This window comes from Mustela erminea, chromosome 14 (assembly GCF_009829155.1).
Source record: "Mustela erminea isolate mMusErm1 chromosome 14, mMusErm1.Pri, whole genome shotgun sequence".
Lineage (NCBI taxonomy): Eukaryota > Metazoa > Chordata > Mammalia > Carnivora > Mustelidae > Mustela > Mustela erminea.
This window is the reverse complement of record NC_045627.1, coordinates 16534123-16560443: the sequence shown is the minus strand read 5'-3', so window position 1 is coordinate 16560443 and position 26321 is coordinate 16534123. Positions and strand designations below refer to the sequence as shown.

At 39.6% G+C, this 26321-nt stretch overlaps 1 protein-coding gene across 1 annotated transcript; it reads left to right on the top strand.

Moving 5' to 3' along the window:
- The first annotated feature begins 834 nt into the window (after positions 1-834).
- On the top strand, positions 835-17049 carry LOC116573710 (zinc finger protein 1 homolog). Its single transcript, XM_032313976.1, has 3 exons — positions 835-1081; positions 10880-10984; positions 16588-17049. The coding sequence occupies exons 1-3, from the start codon at positions 904-906 to the stop codon at positions 16593-16595; spliced, it is 291 nt and encodes a 96-aa protein (XP_032169867.1). The 5' UTR covers positions 835-903; the 3' UTR covers positions 16596-17049.
- Positions 17050-26321: the final 9272 nt, after the last annotated feature.

The window sequence follows — 26321 nt, the reverse complement described above, 5'->3', positions numbered from 1 at the left end:
TTACAGTATATAAGCCTATCAGAGTTATACAATGTTACATGCCAAATATATTCATTTGAAAAAATAAAAGTGACTTAAGAAAAATAACAATAATGGAATTTAATATATAAATTGACATTGTAAGTTTACTGTTTATAAAAAAGGGTTTCCTAAAAAAAAAATGTGGACACCCACATTTTGGACACGCCGTCCTACAGGAGTTATGTTCAGAATTATTAAATAGCATTTTCCCTGAAGACGACTGTAGCTCTTTATGTGAACATAGTCCCAGCAGTCCTTTCCTGTGTGTTCACTTACTCCTTTAACTACATTTTTAAAAAAGATTTTTATTCCTTTGACAGAGAGAGAGAACACACACACACAGGGGGAGAGCGAGAAGCAGACACCCCACCGAGCAGGGTGCCTGACATGGGGCTTGATCCCAGGATCCTGAAATCATGACTGGAGCCAAAGGCAAACATTAATCCAACTGGTGCCCCTTAACTCCATATTTTAGAAGTGTACTTGGTTATGCTCTTGGCCCAGGTTCATGTTATGTTATCAGTGAAACCCACCCTAATAGCAGGAATAGAACTTTTCTCCCCTCTGTAATCTCACTCTACTTTGCACCTGTTTTACTGTAGTAGGGTTTTATGCTACATGGTAGTTGGATGCTTCATGCTTGTGTCTGTCAGATTATATGCTCCTTGAGAACAGTGACATGGTTTTATTGGTTTTCAGATTCTCAAGGTAGGAGAGTTCTTTATGGCATGTAGGCACATGATGGGAAGCCAGTAACTTATCACACTGGTGAGGAATGTCTGTCATGCTTTCTTCTCCAACTAAGTGCAAAGGTAGGCACGCCAGAACACATTTTCTAATTGTGAATAGTGAACTCCGTAACAGTTCTTCGACAGCTTTTCCATGTCTTCCCATTGTGATTACTTACATTTGAACACAAATGTGCTGTTTCAGGGATCCTTATCATTTGCGGATGTGACTGTGGGCTTTACCCAGGAGGAGTGGCAGCACCTGGACCCTGCTCAGAGGACCCTGTACAGGGAGGTGATGCTGGAGAACTATAGCCACCTTGTCTCAGTGGGTAAGAATTGTTTCCCGTGTAGACTCCTAGTGTGCACTTTCATTCTTGGGCCCAGTTTGGCCTCTGGGCTTGTTTCTGTGAAATGAGCGCAACACTCGGTTTTCCTCAATTTGGAGCTGCAGCAATGCCAGCCCCAGTGAGCTGGCTCTGTGATGACAAAGAGAGCAAGCTGTTGTAGAGGCTACTCCACTGAGGAAGGAAGGCACATCCTGGTTGATCTGTAAACCGAGACCAACACATGTGCAGAACACTTGTTCATAATGCATTACCCTTCTAGCCTAAGGGATGACTCTGTTCCATCTCCCAAGTAAACCTCTTGCAGTGTGGTCTTCCTTGAAAAGCTCACATCCTTTTAGCCCAAGTAATGGAAAAGGAACCAGCACAAATGCATGCAAAACAAGTATAAGTAAAAAGGGGTGAAAAGTATTGGGAAGAAAGCTAGTTGGTGATGGAATTGTCATCTGATCAAAGTGGTCATAAAGTAGGTAAATTATGTGACCAAATATTAAATCGTGAATTTCCAAAGGGTGAACTAATTGAATTAATTATCTCTGTGATACAAGTATTTAAGAAGATATTAATAAGGGAATAGCAAACACATGGCAGGGTGTCAAACTGAGAAAAGAGAACAGAAAATAAAATTACAGTAAAGAAAGCAAATCGGGGGCGTCTGGGTGGCTCAGTGGGTTAAAGCCTCTGCCTTCGGCTCAGGTCATGATCTCAGCGTCCTGGGATAGAGCCCCGCATCAGGCTCTCTGCTCAGCAGGGAGCCTGCTTCCTACTCTCTCTCTGCCTGCCTCTCTGCCTACTTGTGATCTCTGTCTGTCAAATAAATGAATAAAATCTTTAAAAAAAAAAGAAAAAGAAAAAAAGAAAGCAAACTGGAAGAATCCCAAGGATGAATACATACTGTCATAAATCTTTTCAGGGCCCGCCCGGGTAGCTCAGTCAATAAGCATCTGCCTTCGGTCAAGTCATGATACCACGGTCCTGGGATTGAGCCCTGCATTGGGCTCCCTGCTTGGTGGGAGGCCTGCTTCTCTCTCTCGCACTTCCCCTGCTTATGTTCCCTCTCTCACTGTGTCTCTCTCTCTCAAATGAATAAATAAAATCTTTTAAAAAAATTTGTCCAGAGGGCACCTGGGTGGCTCAGTGGGTTAAGCCGCTGCCTTGGGCTCAGGTCATGATCTCAGGGTCCTGGGATCAAGGCCCGCATCGGTCTCTCTGCTCAGGGAGCCTGCTTCCATCTCTATCTCTGCCTGCCTGTCTACTTGTGATCTCTCTCTGTCTAATAAATAAATAAAATCTTAAAAAAAAATTTGTCCAGAAAGAAAGGATAGATGTAAGCAAGAAGAAAATGAAATAAAATTAGAAGATTACATTAAAAAGAGAGTTCACATACATACCATACATAGAATTCATTCCCCAAAATAGAAAGGAAAAGAAATAGAACAAATGTTTAAAATATTTTGAGAATACATTTTGTGGGGGAAGAGATTTGTGATTGAATCTGTGTAAAAGAGCCAGTCCTTAGCAACATTAGGATATATTCTGATCAAGGGACTAGATTTCAAAAAGTTATTTTGACAACCGGCCAATATAAGAGAAAGTCCAAATAGCCTCAGACTTTTCCATAGTAAAATCTGTAGCTCAGAGTCAGCAAGAGCAGTTTCTACAAAATCCTGAAGGTGTCACATTGAGAGTATTACACCCAGTTAAGAAGATACTCTTCAACAAAGACAGCAAGTCTTTTCTGAAGGGACAAGAACTGTAGGATCTTTGTTCCTAGAAGCCTCTGTTAGAGAATGAGTATCAGGTAACCAGGGAGTGACATAAAGAAGCATGGTAAAAAAGGCTGGTAGTAGACTCTGACTTTAACTGAAGAACTAATTTTATTTTATTTTATTTTATTTTATTTTATTTTATTATTTTATTTTATTTTATTTTATTTTATTTTCCAAAGTCTTACTTGTTTGAGAAAGAGAGAGAGTGAACATGGTAGGGAGACAGAGAGAGAAACAAGCAGACTCTGTGTTGATCATGGATACCGATGAGGGACTCTACCCCCAACCCCGAGATCACGACCAGAGCTGAATCCAAGAGTCAGACAGTCAGCCAACCGTGCCACCCTGACAACCCCCAACAAAGAACTGACGTTAAAACAGATGTGGGACATAGGTGACAGATTGTACGAGTTGCAAATCTAGGCAACACAGAAAGGGTATGTATTTATATAGATAAGAGGAGGCTAAAAACAAATGGAGAGGAGAGAAGGTATACAAATACGGTGACTTCTTTTATAACGTGATGTGTGTTTTCCTAAAAAAGAATCACTGCTCCATATAAAATAGTGTACTGAAAATCACAGGGCTAACGGGAAAATGGGTTTGGGGATAAAATTCCTAAGAGCTTTGTCAGTGACACAGTGAGAAGCAGTGTTGAACTCTGTAGCTATAATTTTGTGTTTACTTCTTTCAGTTCTACTGGTTTTTGTGTTAGCAATTTTAAGAATTAGTAAGTTTATAAATACTAGGATCTTTATGTCCTCTTGAGCCTTTGACCCCTTTATCATAATGTCTATTTCTGGTAGAACCTTTTTGTTCTGAAGCCTACTTTAATATTACTACTGCTAGCCCACAAATCCTAGCTAAACCTAGGATTCTAAGCCACTTACTGGCTTAGAAGAGTCACTTAATCTCTATGAGCCTTTGTTTCCTCATTGTAAATTTGGATAATAAGACCTTTGTCACAATATTTGTGAGCATCAGAAGAGGCAAGATACACATACACAGGGCCTTCCTAAAATAGGCATCTGGGAAGTTTATACTTTTTTTTTTTAAAGGTTTTGTTTATTTTATTTATTTGACAGAGATCACAAGTAGGCAGAGAGGCAGGCAGAGAGAGAGGAGGAAGCAGGCTCCCTGCTGAGCAGAGAGCTCAATGCGGGTTCAATCCCAGGACCCTGGGATTATGACCTGAGCTGAACGCAGAGGCTTTAACCCACTGAGCCACCCAGGCACCCCTGGGAAATTTTTACTTTTAACCAGCATTTAACTAACGTTCTTTTAAAAGCTCAGGATATACATCAATGAACAAGAAAGTCAAGGACTCTCCCTTTGCTGGGCTTACATTCAGGAGGAAGGTGTAGAGATAAGGACCATAGAGGAAGAAAGGATGCAAATAAATTAATCCTATAATTTCAAGTCATGCTAAATGCTATGAAGGGTTTTAAAGACCAGAAGATGAGACCATAACAATAGAGGGTATTGGGGATAAGTAGACTATTTCAGCCAAGTGGCCAGGGGTAGTCTCTTCAAGATTGTATCTGGAAAGGACCTAAATTATATGAAAAATCTTGACAGCAAAGATCTGTGAGGAGCGCATTGCTGAGAGAGGCGGGAACGTCCTGATCAGGAGTACCCTGGACTCATTCAGTCAATCGCAAGATGGCTAGTGTGTTTCTCTCACGACAAGCACAGTGAGCAATGGCATGAAATAAAGTTGGAGACACCAGCATAAACTTGATCTTGAAGTTCTAGGCCATGCTGCAAAATTTGAATGTCCTTAAAAAAAAAAAATGGAGGTCCATTGCAGTTTTTACTGTGAGAGAGACTATAATATAACCAAAGGGGGAAAAAAAAAGTTTTTGGCTCTTTCCCCATGGTTACTGGCACATAGCTCCTAAAACCCTTGGAATCTCTGGCATGAAAAGAGTGTCTTTTGTATACTGAAGTAACTGGTGGCTGGGGGCCGCTAGATCACTTCAGGTGTGTTGGGGGGGTGGCCATCACCAGTGGCCAGTGACTTAATCACTCAAGCCTAGGTAATGAAACCTCTCTAGGAGCCTCTGAACAACAGAGTTCAGGAAGCTTCCAGTGGTGTGCCCCAGAGAGGGTGTGGGAGTTCCACATACTACACACGTCCCCAACACTTGCCTATATATCTGTTCTCATTGGCTGCTCCAGATTTGAAACCTTCATAATAATTGGTCATATAGGGGGGGTCCCGGGTGGCTCAGTCGTTTAGCGTCTGCCTTTGGCCCAAGTCATGGTCTAGCTCTGCATCGGGCTCTCTGCTGGGAGGGAAGCCTGCTTCTCTCTCTCCCGATCCCACTGCTTGTTTCCCTCTCTCACTTTGTCTTGCTCTCAGATAAATAAATAAAATCTTTAAAAATAAAATAAAACCAATTAGCAATATATAAGTAAATAGTTTGGGGGTTTTTGAGGTGTTCTAGTGAATGACTAGTCTGAGGTGAGATGGCTAGTCATGGGAACCCACGGTTTATAGTCAGAAGCCCTGGAGGTAAAAAAAAGAAAAAAACATTAATAGTCCCTTCAGCTTTCTTGTAATGTCTGTGTGGTGTATCTTTTTCCATCTTCTTACTTTTAATCTATTTATATTTAGAGTGGGTTTCCTATAGATAATACATGGCTGGGTCTTTTTTAACTAATGTGAAAATCTCTCATTTTTTAATGGGAATCTTTTCACCACTTAAGTGGATGCCCTATGGAATACGATATCTTCAGACTGTCACAGACTGATTTCAAATGACGTCATGCTATTTTATAAGAGGCTTGCAGTGTTATAATAATATGCTTCTGTTCCTCCTCCCATTCTGTGTGATATTTTACTTCAAACCCCACAAGGCAGCAAGCAGCTCTTTCGGCCTACAGGCCTTCCTTGTGCAGGATGTTTTCTGTCGGTACGGAAATCTGGATCGAGACTTTTCTGCTCATACTTGATTCACTTCACTGTCTTCTGGGTTACATACTACCTTCTCTGATTTTTAAATCTCTGTTTTTCCATATTTAATATTCTGTTTTCTCTTGTTGCCGTCAAGATTTTCTTTTTATCTTTGGTTTTTAGCTGTTCAACTCTGTTGTTTCCAGATTTACCTTTGTTTTTTTTAGTGTGTGTGTGTGGGGGGGAGGGTGGGTTTCCTGGTTAGTTTTCATGTTGTCTTCTCGGTTTCCTAAATAAGTGGTTTGATGTATTTCATTCTTAATGTTTTCCTGGGACTCCAGTTCCCTATGTGTGGCTGTATTTGATACTGTTCCCTAGTTCTTGGATCTGTCATGTCAGAATTTCCTCAGTGTATGTGCTCTGTTTTCAGCTTTTGGCTGCCCATCCAAGCCTGTGTCACAGAGGGTTTATTTCTTTACTCCTGTTTCTCTTCCACCATCAGCTGGGCTCATGCTGCTTCAATGAGAAATAAAGCCAGCCACCAGTTAACAGTGATAGATACAGATTTTATTCAGTAACTGTTGGAATAGGGGGTGAGAAGTTTCAGTAAAACCGAGCTCAACTCCACATACTGCTAAGACAGCTAGGGACTTACAGCCAACAGGCAGAGTCGGGGGAATCACTGGATAGAAGATTACTAAGAGAAACACCAACAGTAGGGGGATTCTTGCCGAATGCAGATCGGGCACTATCGCATCAGGGACAGGGTTTAAGGAACTTGATCAGATATCAAGGGTGAAGGGACTGTCACTAGACTGACTTCAAAGGGTTCTTGTGGAAACTGAGCTCAGCCCGGATAGACCTGGAAGACCTAGTCAAGGCCTAGTTGAGAACAGGGCTCAGAGGACACTAACTGAGGTTTAGTCAACAGGAGAGTTCGTCTCAGAGTATCATTAAATTTGCGTTGGTAATGAAATAAATTATAGCAGCTGTACCTTTAATTGTGTAATTTCATTGTAAAATTCTAATGGACATACTACAGGAAAAGAAAATGAAACCCAAAAGAATGCTTGAGAGGAGTGGCAAGTGATAAGTCATGACAAAACACAGAGGTGAATCTGAACAAATGGGTGTGTAAAGCAATTATGATACTAATATGTAGGGCTAAAAAACATACACAAAGCACTAACTGTATATAAATGAGGTGAGAGGTGATCAAATTGAGTTTGATGCTTCTATTCTTCAGAAAGGGAGATCTAAGATATTGAATTAGTCTAGATTTTAAGTTAAATATTCATGGTATGATGTGATGGATAGCCCCTTAAAGCTGAGAAACAGATGTGTATAACTTCTAAAGTTGTAAGGAAGAAAAAATGGAAAAGATAAGAAATTATTTCAAAAAGGAGGAAGAAAAGTACAATAGAATTGGTAGTAAAATTGTGACAGATATAAAGTACCAGGTAAAATGTGAGAGATGACTTGATACATTTCAGGAATCACCATAAATAGCAACAGACTACATTTACCTGTTAAAGTACAAATTGTCGAATTGGATCTTTGAAATAAAATAATAACTTCCTATAGCTAAAATAAGAGGTTTTCATTTATTCTGCTAACTGCATATTTATATTTTTAAATATTTTTTAAAGATTTTATTTTATTTATTTGACAGAGAGAGATCACAGGTAGGTAGAGAGGCTGGCCGAGAGAGAGAGAGAGAGAGAGAGAGAGAGAGAGAAGCAGGCTCCCTGCCGAACAGAGAGCCTGATGCAGGACTCGATCCCAGGACCCTGAGATCATGACCTGAGCTGAAGGCAGTGGCTTAACCCACTGAGCCACCCAGGCGCCCCAATATATTTTTAGCATCTTTTGCCCACTTGACATTCAGTGTTATACCTGTGTGTACACAGAAGATACAGGATATCCTGATCCCTTCAGTGTGGGAAGAAGTAATATCACAGTCAGCATTTACAAATCATAAATTTTCCCCACTTCGTTACCTCCTATGAATCTTCTCTTATAACTGTGTCCTTGTGTCATTTTATTTTTCTGTTCTTCCTTTCTTATTAATGTTAGATCACTATTGTTATATTTTTGTAAACTTAAAAAAATTTCTTTTTATATTCTTAGTTTGTGCTGATACCACCCAGAACACTTGGGCAGACTGTTTTCCTCTTTGTTCTGATTCTTAAATGCAGTTAGACTTTGCCCACCGAAGCATCTAATTTATCATGTTAATATCTTGAGTTGTATTTTGCCCAATACAGAATACAGCAAATTTATGTTTTTCTCATTTAATGACCCTTAATCTTTTTTACCCATTGAAAAAAAAGATTTTTTTTATTTAGAGCAAGCACACATGAGTTGGGGGAGGATCAGCAGAAGAGGGAAAGAAAGTATCTCAAGCAGACTGTGCTGAGGGTTGCCTGGGTGACTCAGTCATTGGGCGTCTGCCTTCAGCTCAGATCATGACCCAGTGTCTTGGGATTGTCTTGCTGAGCAGGGAGCCTCCTTTTCCCTCTCCCTCTTCCCCTGCTTGTGTTCCCTCTCTCTTTCTCTGTCAAATAAATACATAAAATCTTAAAAAAAAAAAACAAGACAAAAACTCTGTGCTAAGCTTGGAGCCCTACACAGGGCTCGATCTCACAACCCTGAGATCACAATCTGAGCTGAAATCCAGGAGTCAGACATATAAACACTGGAGCCACCCAGGTGCCCCAGTTACCTTTAAATATGGCTGCGTTTCCTCTGTATGGCACAGAACTGGTGCTACTCCTTCTTTTTAGGATTACTCACAGATGTGCTTTCCTGCCATATAAGTCTACATTTCATTCCTAATGTACTTGGGGATTTTTGTGAGTTAATACATTAAAAGTACATGGAACAGTGCTTGGCTCATGGTAATGGTTAGTTTTCCTGTTAACTTTTCTTGTTGTTAATATCATTATCATTGGTTTTAAGCACATTTTCAAATTTAAGCTCAGCTTTCCACAGCTTTTAAAATGTTTCTTCATTCCTTTAATTTACGTTATCTACTATAGAATCTGATTCCTGGTAGTGTATGCATGTTGAATGAAGAAGCTATTCTCTGAGTTCTAATTTCTTCAAAGAGAGCATACCTTACTTTGTTATATAACATATAGTGGCTATCGGATCATTACTTAATTCATTAACTGTGCCTCTTGATGAGTGAGAGAACCTTTATATTCAGAAAATACTATAAGGAATTAATTTCTAAATGGACATGTTGGGTTATAAACCTGTAGGTTCTTGTTCAAAATTACAGATTTGTAGAAAACTTGAACTTTATTTTGAAAAAGCACCCCACTTGTTAAGGACCATTACTTTCATAATCACTCAGGTGTATTCAGAGGAAATCAGATATAAATACTTGCCACACACCATAGATTGTAGTTGGAAAAAGAAAAAAGATTACTATTTCAAATTTCGGCAGTTAACAGGGTATGTTTATGTTTCAAAGGAGTATTAGCCAACATTCTTATAGAATGAGATGTATAGAATGTGATTAATTTTTAAAATTGATGCATAAGTAGGACTTGAAATGGTGGAGATGTTTGTGAAGACTTATTATGAGACAATGTCATTTTCCTAAAGAGCGAAGTTCTGAGCAAGTCCAAAATGGGAATGTAAGCCAGCTGAGTTGAAAAGTCTTGCTTGAAATTGAATGATTTTTGACAAATTAATAGTCTCGCATTTCTGCAAAGAAGATATTTATTATGGACTAGTGAAGCGATCACTTGAATACCCAATATGTATGTAGTTGAGGACAAGTTCCCCCTCCACCCTAGCATTATAACTGCAATATGTTTCCTTTAATGGTGCTTGGAGACAATGGGCTTTGAAGAGGTTTTTAAACAGGGTCATCATTGTTACATTGTATGTACTGAGCAAGAAGGTAATGTGAAGTATAGCTGAGAATTCCTAGGGTGAATAGATCGATCATTGAGTGTTTGGGGTCAGGTCTTCCATGGTTATACATACACATAAAACCAAGAAATGTAGAAATCTGGGTGTAAAAGAAAAATTCTTACTAACAATATGTCAGAGCAAGTTTATAGTGGGGAGAAATTAGCATTTGGTGGTAGGCTATCTGACCAAATAAGCTTGAATATACCACAACTAAAAACAACGGAAGGATTTGATTGTCTTTCCGTCTTCTTCCTCATCTTTTTAATTTTAATTTTCCTGGTAGACATTTGTATTTTTCTTTTTCTCTCTATCTCTCTCTCTCTCTCTTTTTAAAGATTGTATTTATTTATTTGACAGGCAGAGATCACAAGTAGGCAGGGAGGCAGGCAGAGAGAGAGGAGGAAGCAGGCTCCCTACTGAGCAGAGAGCCCGATACGGGGCTCCATCCGAGGACCCTGGGATCATGACCTGAGCCGAAGGCAGAGGCTTTAACCCACTGAGCTACCCAGGCGCCCCGACATTTGTATTTTTTATAAGTAACATGAATAGAAGGTAAATTAGAAACTATATTACAGGACTCTCTTCATAGGCACAAAGAAATCAGTGCTTCCAGAAATTTAATGTGGTATTAACAGTATACTAAGATAATGTATATATAACAAAACAGAAGTAGTTTTAAAGGGGGGAGAATGAAACTGGAAACATGTAAAGTTTAGAGAGAATTTAGGTGCACTAATGTAAGTTTGAGAGGAAAATTATGTAAAGTCTGATCCTTCTAAACGATACCAAATCGTTCCTCTATTTCTTTAGGGCACTCTTGTCTACTAAGTGTCATGGCCTCTCTGGTCTCTGCATTTCCCCTTCCTAGATGAGCCTTTTTTTTTTTTTTAAAGTCTTTTCTTCACCATGCTTTATATTTATTTGTAACGTACATATTAAGTCTTGAAGTATGTATTTGTAAATTGCCAAATGTAGATGTGTGTGTTCTAAGTTTTTAATCCCCTTTTCTACCCTTTCAGGTTTTGTTTTTCTAATCCAAACGGATGGGGCAATATGACTGTTTGGATCACTCTTATTTCACAAAACTAAGTCAGTGCTGTAGAGGGGCATTTGTTTTAAGTGTAATTTTATCATAATTAAGAGACGTTTCATGGCTTATGGTTTGTTGGTCTTTGTCATCTTTAGAAGTCTGCAAAGTTGATAGCCAAGCAGAAGAGACTCAAGAAACCCAGGACAGATGTTTCTGGCAAGCTCCATTTATCAACAACAAAACACTGACTGTGCACAGAGGTAATGTATTAGGAAATATTTTTAATTTCAGCATAGACACAGTTCCTTCCATAAAAATACCATGTTGGGGCACCTGGGTGGCTCAGTGGGTTAAAGCCTCTGCCTTCGGCTCAGGTCATGATCTCAGGGTCCTGAGATCGAGCCCCACATCAGGCTCTCTGCTCGGCAGGGAGCCTGCTTCCTCCTCTCTCTCTCTGCCTGCCTCTCTGCCTACTTGTCATCTCTGTCTGTCAAATAAATAAATAAAATCTTTAAAAAAAATACTGTGTAGGTGTGACTCCTGTGGTATGAATTTGAAATGTATTTCAGAATTAATTATTAATAAGAAAACCTATTTAAGTAAGAAGGCTATTGGCCTCACTACAATAAGGAACAATTGTTCCTGCAGATTAACCATGAACAAACTCAAATGGGAAAGAAACCTTGTGAATTCATTCAAAATGGAAAATACCTCAGTCATAATGAAGATTTAATCCTGTATCAGAGAACTAAAAATATAGAGCAATGCTTTGTTCAAAGCAATAAGGAATACAAGGAATGTGGGAAAGCTTTCCATGAGACGGCAGTTGTCATCCCATATAACCAAGCTTACATAGGACAGAGTCCTTGTGAACATAATGAATCTGATAAAACATTCTGTAGTAATTCAACCCTCATGGTCAGTAGGATGGCACAAAGAACAGAAAATCTTTATGAGTTTCAAGAATATGCTACAACTTCTGAGAAATCATCTCTCTTGGAACACAGAGTTCATTTAGAGGTGAAAGGTTATGAGTATATTGGAAGAGTGGATAATTTCAATGGGAGATCAGACTTTCTTGGCACAGGAGAGAGAATATTTGAATATAACAACTTGGGAGAACCCTGTGGGGAGAAGTCATTTCTTAATATAACTCAGAGAACATACTTAGGAGACAAAGTCTATGAATGTAATGAATGTGGAAAAACATTCTGCAAAGAGTCAAAACTCACCAAACATCAGAAAACACATACAAGAGAGAAACCCTATGAATGTAAGGAATGTGGGAAATGCTTCTCTTGCAAATCTTTCCTCACTATACATCAGCGAGGCCACACAGGAGAGAAACCCTATGAATGTAAGGAGTGTGGGAAATGCTTCTCTAGAAGTTCACACCTCATAATTCATCAGAGAACTCACATAGGAGAGAAACCCTATTAATGTAAGGAATGTAGAAAAAGCTTCTACCATAAGTCATATCTCATAGTACACCAGAGAATTCACACAGGGAAGAAGCCATATGAATGTAATCAATGTGGAAAAACCTTCATAAGTAACTCAGTCCTCACAGTACATCAGAAAACACACACAGGCGAGAAACCCTATGAATGTAATCAGTGTGGGAAATTCTTCTCTAGAAACTCCTACCTCAGAGTACATCTGAGAACTCACACAGGGGAGAAGCCCTATGAATGTAAAGAATGTGGGAAGTTCTTCTCTAGGAATTCATACCTGACAGTATACCAGAGAACTCACACAGGAGAGAAACCCTATGTGTGTAAAAAATGTGGGAAAACCTTTTGCCATAAGTCAGACTTTACAATACATAAATGAACACACAGAGGGGAGAAATCATACCACTGTACTCAGTGTGGGAAAGCCTTCACTTGCAGCTCAGTCCTCAGATCACATCAGAGAACCCCGATGGATGGTGAGAAGCCCGATGGATGTAATCAGTGTGGGAAGTCATTTTCTGAGAAATCAGTACTCACAGTACATCAGAGAATACACACAGGGGAGAAACCTTGTAAGTGTAGTGCATGTGGGAAGTCCTTCTATCATAAGTCAGATCTCACTAAGCATCAGAGAACACATACAAGAGAGAAACCCTGTGAATGTAATCATTGTGGGAAAACCTTCAGTTGCAACTCGAGCCTCAAAGTAAATCAGAGAAGACACAGAGAAACCCTGTATTGAGAGTGAGAAAACCAAGAAATCAGTTATCACAGTACATCCAAGGTTACACACAGGGGAAGAAAATTTATAAATACAGCAGTGAGAGAAATCTTTCTCTTGTGATCCATACCTCAAAATACCACAGAAAATTCACAAAGGACGTGACCCCTATGAATGTAAAGAATGGCAAATTTTTACCCTAAGTCATCTTCCAAAGTAAACAAGAGAATACTCATAGTGGGAAATCACAATTAGATGGAGAGGCAGGCAGAGAGAGAGAGAGAGAGAGGGAAGCAGGCTCCTCGCTGAGCAGAGAGCTCGATGCGGGACTCGATCCCAGGACCCTGAGATCATGACCCGAGCCGAAGGCAGCAGCTTAACCCACTGAGCCACCCAGGCTCCCCATATATTTCTTTTTTAATTTAAAGTGAATTTTTTTTATAGGATAGTGTTGACTCTTGCTTTCTTATCCTTTCTGATAATCGCTAGCTTCTATTTTAATGCTTTTATTTGGAGCAACTTCTTAGGTGAACTACCATCTTGCTATTTTTTTAAATTGAAATACTTCTTTTTATGAGATGACTACAGATTCCAGTGCACTTTTAAGAAACGATATATGCAAGTCCTGGGAACAGTTCACCCAGTTTTCACTAATGGTAACATTTTGCAAAACTGTTGTATAAATATCATATCCAGAAAAAACATATCATATCCAGGATATTGACATTGATAAAATTTTGGGGCCTAAGAAAGATTTCTCCAGTTTTTCTTCTCTTCATTTGTTTGTATACATTTAGTACAGTACAACTTTGTCACTTGTGTAGGTTTTGTGTATCTGCCCCTATAGTCAAAATACTCTATAGTTCCATTATCATAAGGACCTCTACTGTTGGCCCTTTTATAACCACAGCCTCTTCACTCCTGTGTGCTCTGCCACTGTCAGTTCAAATGTTACATAGATTTGTATGTATGTCACTTTGGGATTAGTTTCTTTCCCTCGACATAACACCTTGAATATTCATCTAAGTTATTGTATCAATGGTTTATTCCTTTAAGTAGCCCAGTAGTGTTCCATTTTATTTATTTATTTATTTATTTATTTATTTATTTATTTATTCATTACAGTTTGTTTAATCATTTGTTGATAGATCTGGGGTTTTGCAGTTTGGGGCTATTACAAATAAGCTGCTATCAATGCACTGTTTTGTCTTCCCAATAATAAATATAAATTCCTTCCCCAAAATAAATATAAATAATAAAAATCATCTAGTTTCTCTGCATCTTCACCATCATTTGTATTAGGACTATTTTTTTGTTTTAACAGTTCTGATAGGGGTGGCTTAGCTTGTTGAGGGTCTCTCTTCAGCTCAGGTCATGATCCTGGGGTCCTGGAATTGAGCCCCTGCATCGGGTTCCTTGTTCAGTGGGGAGCCTGCTTCTCCCTCTCCCTTTGCCTTTCTACCTGCTTCTTGTGTATGTGCACACTCTCATTCTTGCTCTCTCTCCCTGTCTATGTCAAATAAATAAAATCTTGAAAAAACTCTGATAAGTATGTAGTGATAGTTTGTTGTCATTTTATCTTCTTTTATTATTTTTTTAAGATTTTTATTGTCAGAGAGCACATTAGGGGGAGTGGCAGGCTCCCCGCTGAACAGAAAGCCCAAGGCAGGACTCCATCCCAGAAACCTGGGATCATGACCTGAGCCAAAGGCAGATGGCTTAACCCACTGAGCCGCCCAGGTGTCCTGCTTGCATTCCCTAATGGTGTTTCAGATGTTTTCATTTGTTTATTTGCTGTCTTGTGTTGCTCTTTGTTGAAATACTTCTTCTTGACTTTTGCCCATTTTCTAACTGGGTTGTGGTTTTGCTGATGAGTTTTGAGGTCCTTTGTACATTGTGGATTACAGTTCTTTGTCGGACACACGCATACCTCAGAGATATTGCAGGTTCAGTTCCAGATCATGACAATAAAGTGAATGTCACCGTTAAGCAAGTCAAATGCATTTTTTGTTTCCCAGTATTCATCAAAGTTACGTTTATATCATACCATAGTCTACTAAAGTGCTCAGTAGCATTATATCTAAAGAAAAAAATAGTACACACCTTGATTTTAAAATATTTCATTCCCCAAATATGCTACCCACTGTCCTTGAGTTCTCAGGGAATCATACTCTTTTTGCTGGTTTGGGTCCTCAGTGTTGTTGGCTGCGGACTGGTCGGAGTGGTGGTTGCCGAAGGCTGGGTGGCCGTGGCCGACTCTAACGGCAACAAGGCACACTTTGCTGTATCAGCTGATGCTTCCTTTCACAAACAGTAGCATGTGGTGCTGCTTGATAGCATTTTTACCCACAGAACTTCTTTCAAAACTGGAGTCTGTCCTTTCAAACTCACTGCTGCTTAATCAGCCACATTCTGTGATAGTCTAGGTCTGTTCTTGACATTTCAGCCATCTCCACAGCATCTTCAGAAGTAGATTCCCTTTCATCCATAAGAAGCAACTTCTTGTCTGTTCAGGTTTTATCATGAGATTATAGCAGTTCAGTCACATCCTCAGGCTCCACTTCGAATTCTGGTTCTTGTGCTGTTCCCACCACAGCTGCAGTTACTTCCTTCCCTGCGGTCTTGAACCCCTCAGAGTCCTCCCTGAGGCTTGGAATCCGTTTCTTCCAAACACCTGTTACTGTGGATACATTGACCTCTTGGCGTGAACCACATGGGAATCTGGAATAGGGAATCCTTTTCAGAAGGCTTTCAATTATTTTTCCCAGGTCTGTCAGGGAAATCACTTACGGCAGTTATAGCCTTTTAAAATGTATTTCTTCTTTTTTTCTTTTTTGAGAGACAGAGAGGGAGCGCAAGCAGGGGAAGGCACAGCGGGAGGGGGAGAAAGAGAATCTTCAGCAAGCTCATTCCCAGCTGAGAGCTGATGGGGAGCTTGATCTCATGACCCATGAGATCACGATCTGAGTCAGAATCAAGAGTTGGGTGCTTAACCGACTGAGCCACCCAGACACCCCCAAAATGTATTTCTTAAAGAGTTAGACTTGAAAATCAACATTATTCCTTGATCCTTGGGCTGCAGAATGGATGTTGTGTTAGCGGACATGAAAACAAGATTAATCTCATTGTCCGTCTTCATCAGAGCTCTTGGGTGACTGGACGAATGAGCAGGAATCTTTTTATCTGGGTGATACATGTCAATAATTAATGGACTTAAAATATTCCGTATACTGTGATGTCAACAGATGTGCTGTTATGCAGACTTCATTGTCCCATTGATAGGATACAGGCAGAGTAGATTGAGCAGATTTATTAAGGACCCCAAAATTTTTGGAATCATAGAAGAATATTGGTTTCAATTTAAAGTCATCAGCTGCATTAGCCCCTGCTGAGAGTCAGCCCGTCTTTAAAAGCTTTGAAGCCAGGCATTGACTTCTCTCCAGCTATGAAAGTCCTAGATGGCATCACCTTCTTGTAGAAGGCTGCTTTGTCTACTTGAAAATCTGCTGGTCAGTGTAGCGCCTTCTTGAATGATCTCAGCTCCATCTCCTGGAGAGCTTGCCGCCGCTTCTCCATCAGCACCTGCCGCCTCACCTGGCACTTTGATACTTCGGAGATGGCTCCTTTTCTTAAGTGTCATGAACCAACCTCTCTAAGCTTCTAACTTTTTTTTTTTTTTTTTTTGCAGCTCACTGACCTTTCTCAACCTTCACAGAATTGAAGAGAGGTAGGACCTTGCTCTGGAGTAGTCTTTGGCTTAAGGGAATGTGGCTGGTTTGACCTTCTATCCAGATCACACAGACTTTCTCTGGATCAGCAATAGGGCTGTTTTGCTTGCTTAACATCTGTGTGTCCACTGAAGTAGTACTTCTAATTTCATTCCAGAACTTTTCTTTTGCATTCATGACTTGGCTGAGTGTCAGAGGAGGCCTAACTTTTGGCCTGTTTTGGCCTCTGATGTGCCCTTTTCACTCAATGAATCATTTCTAGCTTTTGATTTAATTTAAGAGACATGTTGACTTTTTGTTTAATACCTAGAGGACATTGTAGGGTACAAACTGGCCTAATTCCAGCATTGTTGTGTCTCAAGGAATAGAGAGGCTCTTGGAGAGAGAGAGATGGGGGAATGGCTGTTTGGTAGAACAGTCATCGCACACATTTATGATTAAGGTGATCGTCTTGGCTGGGCACAGTTCTGGTGCCCCCAAATAATTAAAATGCTAACATCAGGATGACTGATTACATTGCCATAACAAAAATAATAACAGTGAAAAAGCTTGAAATGTTGTGAGACTTACCAAAGGGTGACAAAGAGACACGAAGTGAACAGATGCTTTGGGAAAAATGGTGCTAACAGATTGGCTGGAACCCAGGATCACCACAAAATTTTAATCTGTAACGAATGCATTATCTGTGAAGTGCAGTAAAACAAAGCACAATAAAAATATGCATGTATTTGAAAATCTTTCAAATTTGGCAGAAAACATAAATACACAGATTGAAGAAGAAAGGTAAACCACCAGAGGATAAATTAAAACAAGTCCATGCAGAGACACATTATAATCAGCCTAAAAACTAATAACAGAAAAAAACCTTGAAAGAAGTGCAAGAAAAATTATTAACTTTTAGGGAGCACTGAAACAAATGGCAAGAGATTTCTCATCTGAAACCTTGGAGGCCAGAAGTATATGGCATAAAATTGTCTAAACCATTAAATAATTGTCTACTGTGTATCTGTATTAAAAATAGCTTTTGGAAATAAAAGTAAAATATTTTCTCAGATAAAGGAATACAGTTTGTTGCTTGGTGACCTATCTTCAAACAGTGGCTAAAGGAGGTTTTTTTTTTTTTTTTTTCTCAAGAAAATGATAACAGAAGGAGTCTGGAAATTCAGAAGGAAAAGAAGGGAATGGGTAAAAATATTGGTAAGCATAAAACTATTTTCATAGGTTTCTTAAATTATTTCATACTGGAAGCAAAACTATAATACCACCTGACATGGTACTCGGTATATATAGAGAGAAAATACTAAGGAAAATTATATTTTGAAGTAGGACCTGTAAAGAACATGGGTAGTAATTTTCCATATTTCATGGAGTGATAAAACATCAGTACAAGTGGACTGTGAGCAAACAGTAAGAAAATGGTTCCTCCCCGCCAAAAAATACACTGAATGTTAATTTTGCCCCGGTCATCCCTGAACAGAATCTGTACTGAGGTGTGTCCTTTAGTTTCATTCACAGTCCACAGTCGCATTAGCCATTGTCCTCTCCAGTAGTACTTTATTACTGTCCCTCCTTAACTGTTCAACTCTGTCCCTCCCCTCTCCGTTTCCCGAGGTGACCTCCAAAATAAACTATCTGTGCCTAATTCTGTCTCTGCTTTGGTGCAAACCCAGTGTAGTTCTAGTGGTGCCCAAAGTGGTCCCTTCAATGAGAACTTGACTTGGAATTTAAAGCTCCATCGCTTAGTAGTCACATTTCGCTGAAGGGCACCTCGCTGATAGTCTGAGGCTAGCCCTCATCGTCCTGCATGGAGGAGGGTGAGGACGGGTACATTTGTCCTGTGTAGTTGTGGTGGCACGTGGAACAGGATGGGGCAATGACAGGTTTATGAGTGGCGGAGTTCCTGACTTTCTGCCGTAGAGGCCTCGAAGATACAGGTTCAAGTTAGCTGTCAACTCCGGGCACACAGTAAAGGATAGTAGACCTCCATTAAAGCATTCAGAAGACTCTTCTGTCCTGAGAAGTGAGGTTGTGTCCTGTTAAGCCCTGCCCAAGGTTTAACTTCAGGATAGCAGGAGACTGCAGCGGGGCAGGCGTTACAGACTTCTTGTGTGAAATTCAGGCGTCTCCTAAAGAACGAGTGGAAAATTGGGATCTTGAATGGGGAAATTTGCAGCTGTTTACCCAAGACTCTTGAGCCCAGAGGTTCTGTTTAACTCTCCAGGCTGCCAGAAGCAGCCGTTTCTGTTTAATGGAGAGCGTACCCTGCCACTTGCTGGAGACCGTGCAGATGCCTGCAAGGAGGCCAGAGCCTTTCAAGACCATACGTGGCCTTCTCGAAAACTCCCATCCCTCTCCTCGTTTCCTTCCTTCATATTTAATGTAGCTGTTGATGGATTTAGTTCTGTACTTCCATTATTTATGTTTGGTCCCTCTTTTTCTGTTGACTGATCTCTTGCCCTTTTTCTGTTGAATTTGAATATTTTTTGAATCCCACTTTAATTGATCTGTTGGCATTTTAGCAATATCTCTTTGCCTTATATGTGTAGCCGTTGCTAGGGCAACTACTTCAGTATACATCTTCAACTTTTCACCTTCTAGTTGGAGGTAACCAGGTACCATTTCACATAAAATGTCAAAAACCTTGTAGCCATAAAAGTCCATTTCCCTCCTGCCTGGCATGTTCCTTTCGTTATAGTTGTTACATGTGCCTTATAAATCCAGATGAGGTCGTTTTTTTGTTTCCAGTTGTTGTGGACTGAATGTATCCCGCAAGAATTCATTTGTTGAAACCCAGCCTCCCAGTAGGTTGGTGGTAGGAGTTGGGGTCCTTGGGAATGAATTAGTATTAGATGTGTTCTTGGGGTGGGGCCTCCTACTTGCTCTACTTTTGATGGTCAGTATTGTCACTCGCCATCTGTGGTGTCAGAATTCCGTCATCTTTGGCCTGCGAGCAGATCATATCAGTGTCTCCTACCATTAGTCTTGGACTACAGAGGACAGTCACTGCTAAGCTCGTTTGTTGTACCTGTGCTCCCCTAACTGGTATGCTCCCTCCCACTTTAGTGGCCTCTGGGCCCTACAGAGTTAGCATGGTCACTTTTCAGAGGACCAGCCCTGTGACCCAGCAATCCCATTCCTTTTTGTTAACTCCTGGAGCTTTGGTTTTAAAATTGTAGGATGACATCTGTTAGTAGGCTGTTCTTTCAGTGGATGTGTTCATAGGTTCGTATGCAAGCTAAAATAGAAATAAAATAGTGTATTATAAATAGTGAGGGTATCTTTTCAGCGATTTGTTTAGGATATACTTCAATTGTATTTGTATATACTACAAATATTTTTTGTCTTTCTGCCTTAAATACTTTTACTGTATATAGTGACATGGCTCATCTGATTATATCCTCAGTGTTTTCTCATGTGTAATGTCCTTTGAGGACTTCCTTGACAACCCACACCCCCATCAGTTCTCCAGCTTTCTTTCTTAGGTTTTCATAACAAGTATCTTACTACCTACCCTGCCTTCCCCAGCTAGAAGTAAACCTCGGTGAACACATGGAGTTTTCTTTTGTTCACTGCTATAAACCCCATGCCAAGAATAGTGCCTGGTACATAATAAGTGTTTAAGCATTGTTGAAGGTATGACCACATTTGAGTTCTTATTGCTCCTGGAGAATACTGCATTGCTTAAAGAGAACTGAAGTTTAAAAAAAGAAAGAAAGAAAGAAAGAAAGAGAGAAAAAAAGAGAGAAAGAAAGAAAGAAAAAACTTAGAGAAACTTATTTAGAGTAAGTTTTCTTACTTACTTACTGAGAGTAAGTTTCTTAGAGATACTTTGTAACCTTTTATTTATTAACAGGGGGGTAGGTATTATTCTTTTATTATTCTCCATTCTTTTCTGTTTTATAAAGTATTTTATTTTTAAAATGACCAGGCTTCCAGTACCTTGAAAAGGTTATCTGTAGCACAAAACCTTGCACCTCTCCTGGCCCTAGTGCTTCTCTGGGAATTGGACTCGTGACATTGAGGGCACATGTCCTGGAGGTTTCCAGAAATGGCGGTTCTTTAGTTTTATGGTATGAACATTTTGCCACTAGAAGAGGTAGGGGGATGGTCTGAGATACTGGAATCACCCACCACCTCTGCTCTCAGTCTCTTCAGGGGAAGATTTGGTCAATCTTAAAGCTCCCTTAAGGGGGATTCTGGGATGAAATGGATTGGCAGGCACCATGGGGAAAGTTGAGGCCAGTCTTGTCACAGACATGTGAGATGGGATGGTCACAGTCTTGCAAGGACTCCCCCCAGGGTGTGACAAGAGTTTGAGGGGAAAGACAATTTCAAGCCAAGGGAATGATGAGATGAGATAGTGTGAGATGTTGCTCATGCTGTTGGAGCCTCTGAACGGTTATCTGTAATTAGGGAGTCCATATTCCATCAAAACGCTAATTAAGAGATATCCTTTACACAAATTTACTCATACAATAGAGCATTGCTAAAATGCAGGATTCATTTATGAGGATAAATGGGAAATCATGGCTACAATGAGAACAGTGAATCTTAACTATTCTGTTTTTGTAGGTAAACTTAGTATTTTGGCAGCTAACAGAAGCCATTCTGGGAAGTCTCCCTTTAAGTAGCCTACCCACGACATCCAAGAATATATTAATTTTTATGGATTCTCTGAAAAAAAAAAGTGAGAGTTAAACGGTTAAGTATTACTCAGAGGCTGTCTCTGTATAATGTCAGTGTTCTTCTCTTAGCTTCTCCACATTAGTTAGATCTGTATTATTTTCCTCATTAGAATTTCTCAGTTTCCCTCATTTGGTCAAAACGTTTTTGACCATTGAAGCCTTTAGTCTCTTCAGTGCAGAATCACCATTTATTGTTGGCTGACCATACCGGTGGCGCGGCAACAGTTAAGCATCTGGGGATCAGACATGGATAAAGATTCTTTCTGTGCAGTGGTCAACGTAAGTGTTATTTCCTGGTATTACTCCAATGAATGGATGTATTAGCCTGTGGGGCCTTTACAACGTAAGCTGTTTTGTCCATTTGTTCCAAAGGTAGAAATAAATAGATCAAATATTCTGGTAATTTGTATCGGTGGTTTTATTCTTGTAGCATTTATTATTAAGTGTATAAATACAGGAGATGATCGTTTTCAATATGATTTTAAGACTGACATTGATTGGTACCTCTTTTAACATAAACTCGTTAGAGAACATGTAGAGGTATTTCTGGTGACTTCACTTTTGGAAATGCAGTTCTTACCTTTCAGGCATACATTTTACATGACATTAGATATTTGATAATCCCAGTTTATGAGGGGAAAATTCAAGTTGTTCCTCAGGTCATTTAGTAACAATTTCATGAGAGTTTATAAGGATTTTAGAAGTATAGATGACATTATCATTATCATGAGGAATAGTCTCTTACCTGAAAGCATCATGTATCATCATGTTTTTTTCTGTATTTTATGTTGGGCAACTTTAAAAAGCTTGCTGGCCAGGGACAGTCTGCCTCTCTTAGAGATGGCCCAGGGCTGGTCCTGGGGTACATCTTTCAAATGCAAACCAACTAGTCCCAGCCCCAACCTCCTCCTCTTAACTCTCTCAGGGCAGCCCAGTACTTGGCTCTGACCTGTATCAACCAGACAACCCAAAATACCCTTTTGGCCCAGAGCTATAATGCGCCATGAGGGAGGGTCCCAAGCCATGTCTGAACTTCAGAGATAAAGCAAGATCTGGTCACTTGTTGAATCTCTTAAATAGAACCCTTATGGTAAAAAACTGTCTGAACAATTTCCCTGTCATTGGAGTTTAGTCTTTTTAATTTCCAGCATACAGCTGTAGTTGAGCTGGGATTGCTTCTCTGTCATGGGGGTAGATTGTTGTATGTGGGTAAATCCTTTTTAGACATCAGATTAAACAGTGGTCATTGTAGTGTTATTAATGTGGCAAAACTTCTCAGGGCTTCACATGCTGCATAGCTTTTTGAGATAGAAGAGATTAGCCAGTATCTACAACAAGCTCGATTTATGGCTCTCTTTCTGTTTCAGCTATCTATTACTGCGTAACAAAAACACCCAAAACTTCCTGGCTTAAAATGATTGTTTCTTGTAGGCAGAGTGAGTGGATTCTCTGCTTCCCTTTGGCATTAGCTAAAGTCTTGTTTGGCCAGCTAAATTCAGCCAGTGATGGGACAGACCAGAAGGTCTAAGGAAACTTTGCTCACGTGTCTGGAATTAAATGGGGCTTTCTCCTCGTGGCTTGAGTTTCCTCCCAGCTTTGTAATTTCAGATTAGTTGAACTTTCTGTGTGATGTTTAGCTTCAAGAAGGAAAGTGGAAACTGCCATACTTCCTAAAGGTCTGGGACTTCTGCCATATGCTACTGAGTCAAAGCAAGTCCCGAGGCCAGCGAAGATAGAAGAGGATGAGGAAAAAAAGAAAGAAAGAAAGAAAGAAAGAAAGAAAGAAAGAAAGAAAGCAATATAGCTTTTTAGAATGGAATAAGAGAAGGAATTGATATTGTCTGATATTGTCTTTCTTTGACCACCATACTAACCGAAGATGGGCTATACTTCTAAATCAGCACAGGAACGTAAGAAGTGATAGAAGACTTGGGAGATGGATTCAGGGATTGGTGGGCTTTCAAAAACAGGAATGTTGAAGGACTGACTGGCTGGCTTTCAGCTGTAAACGTTTTGTCACTGGAGTGAGGATGTAGCTGACTTTCTGACTGTACAGAACACAGTCATAGTGAATGCTATTGCCGATTGCCCTTCAGAATTGTGGAGCTTTTGGGCTGGCTGGCCCTCGTAAGCACGTGTGCTGATGAAAAACCCATCAGTTGATCTGGTGATCCGTTGTCCCTGATCCACTGACTCTTGTGGTTACTAATTCATGGATTAAAACTGTGGCCAAGAGGCAGGCAGTCTCTCTCCACCCTTCTAGACTTTGAAGGCCAGGAATATTTTATTCTCATCAGAGTATCTTTAAAGTCTTTTCATTAGTACAGATTTTATTTTTTTTAATTATTTTTATTAACATAATGTATTATTTGCCCCAGGGGTACAGGTCAATACAGACTTTATTCTTAATGACAGGTTTGACAGAGTTATTAGATTTTCCTCAAAAAGCAGTGATTTTTTAATTAACATATAATGTATTATTTGTTTCAGGGCAAAAAGCAATACTTCTTCATTTTTGATTGAAAAGCCAGGGGAAATTAGGAAACATATTTGCTCTCACAGCAGGTTGAAATAAAGAACTTCTCCAAAGGCATAGCTATAAGCAAGATGGCATGCTCATGTCAGTATTGGGTAGAGTATTGGTAACAGTATTTACTCTACTCTCTTTGAGTATTCAGAAGTTACATAGACGACAAAGCAATTACTGAGTATCACAAGGAGGTGTTCATTAGTTGTCAACAGCAGACAAATCAAGCCATGTTTATGAAGTTGAGCTTCAAGAAAGTCCTCATTTGGAAGGGGCAGAAAAGTGGCAGGATTCAGATCGGAGTGGCATTTAGCAATCAGGAAGTTTAGGCAATAAAATAATGCTGCTAGTACTCTAGTAATACTCGTAATGTATGTTACTAGTAATGGAGCTGGTGGAGTTGCGTACTATAAGGTTTTTGTTACTAGATTATGCTAGTTAAGTATGACAAAGATGCTAATGGGATAGTGAGAAAATTATAAAATGATATAGGGAACACTGGCCGTTGACTTGGAAGAAAATAAGGGAGTGTTTTTTAAGTAAGGACCAATTAACAATTTGATTTAATTTAGACAATGTTTATTTTATACACGTACTGCTCCATTCCATCAGAAAATGTTTCAATTTTATAAGAGTTCAACAAATAAAACACACTTATTTGAAAAAATTCAAATGCTTAGGCGTTTAAAATATAAATACAACGTACAAAATAAATACACTGCACAAAACCACCCAGCCACAAATTGCTGTCTGCATCATTTCTGAAACATAACATACAGAAAAGTACATCATATATATTGATTGTGGTGTTTTCAGCTCTAAGTAACAGAAAAACTTAATTTTGTAAAGTGCCAGACAGTAGCTGGGTAGGCTCTGTGAGCCATATGGTCTCTGTCAGAACTACTCAACTCTTCTCTTGTAGTGCTGAAGGCAGCCTCAGGCAAAAGAGACAAATGAGGGGGCACCTGGGTGGCTCAGTGGGTTAAGTCACTGCCTTTGGCTCCGGTCGTGATCTCAGGGTCCTGGGATCGAGTCCCGCATCAGGCTCTCTGCTCAGCAGGGAGCCTGCTTCCTCCCCTTTCTCTCTCTCTGCCTGCCTCTCTCTCTCTCTTCCTGCCTCTGTGCCTACTTGTGATCTCTCTCTGTCAAATAAATAAATACAATCTTTAAAAAAAAAGAGACAAATGATATTTATTAGTGTTCTAATAGTGTTCTAAACTTTATTTATGGACACTGAAATTTGAATATAATTTCACATGTCACAAAATATTCTTTATTTGCTTCCACCACTTAGAAATGCAAAACCACTCTTGGCTTGTAGGCTACAGAAACAGGCTTTGGGTCCCATCTGAATATCTGATTCACTTGTGGGAAAAGGCACAACCAAGCCAAACCAAGGCACTACAGCAATAAAGTGAGTGGTGAATGCTGGTAGCAAACTTTTTTTTCTCCAACATTATTGAAGAAATACAAATTATAATGATAATAGTATCTAACATGTGCTTTTCTTGTGTCTCAGACACTATTCTAAGTGCTCTAAAAATATTAACTCATTTATACCTCAAAGCAATCCTATCATTATCACTTCTCTTTTATAGAAAAGGAAACAGAGGCACAGAGAGGTTAAGTGGCATGCCCCATGCTGGAATTTGAGCTGTGGCCAAAAGACTTTGGAGTTCCCACTCTTAACCACTACAATGTTGCTTCTACTCTGAAGAAAAAGGCAGTGAAGAACATTCTTAAAACATACAAAATTCTAATGCAGATAGCTCTGCACCCCGCTAAAATATCAACAGTAAGATAAATACTACTACTTTACATAGCATTGTTTTTAGCTGTTTTTAAAAATAATTTGTCTTTTCTTATGGATAAATGTGCCCCTAATGTAAAATTCACTGACCTTTCTTAACAATTGGTTCAGTAACGTCTATATTCATTAAAAAATACAAAAAAATAGGAGAAAAAGAAACGTTACAATTTTAAAAGAATATTACACTTAAAATACACATTAGAGTAACAGCAGGAGTCACTGCCCAGACATAATGTGAAGTATGTTCACATTCGTGAAAACTACTGAACCAAAGCTACATATTTCCTTATGTACAAATACGGATGGATCCACGTGCACATAAACATCCACAGCCTGTCTTGCAGTGCGCTGACTCACATTAGTTCTACATACTAAAGGATTCTTCACATGTGTGCAAGGATGTCACCTGGTTTTTTCAATGTGTTTGTCCTTTTTAAAAAGCTTAAAATGGGGACGCCTGGGTGGCTCAGTGGGTTAAAGCCTCTGCCTTCGGCTCAGGTCATGGTCCCAGGGTCCTGGGATCGAGCCATACATGGGGCTCTCTGCTCAGTGGGGAACCTGCTTCCTCCTCTCTGTCTGCCTCTCCGCCTACTTGTGATCTCTGTCTGTTAAATAAATAAAATCCTAAAAAAAAAAAAAGCTTAAAATGTCTGGACATTGGTAGGTTTCTTT

Bases quoted from the DNA above. Each gene is read 5' to 3' on its own strand.
- LOC116573710 (XM_032313976.1), top strand. From the start codon at position 904: ATGTCTTCCCATTGTGATTACTTACATTTGAACACAAATGTGCTGTTT. The intron at 1,082-10,879 runs GTAAGAATTGTT...TGTCATCTTTAG, and splicing joins TAGCCACCTTGTCTCAGTGG to AAGTCTGCAAAGTTGATAGC.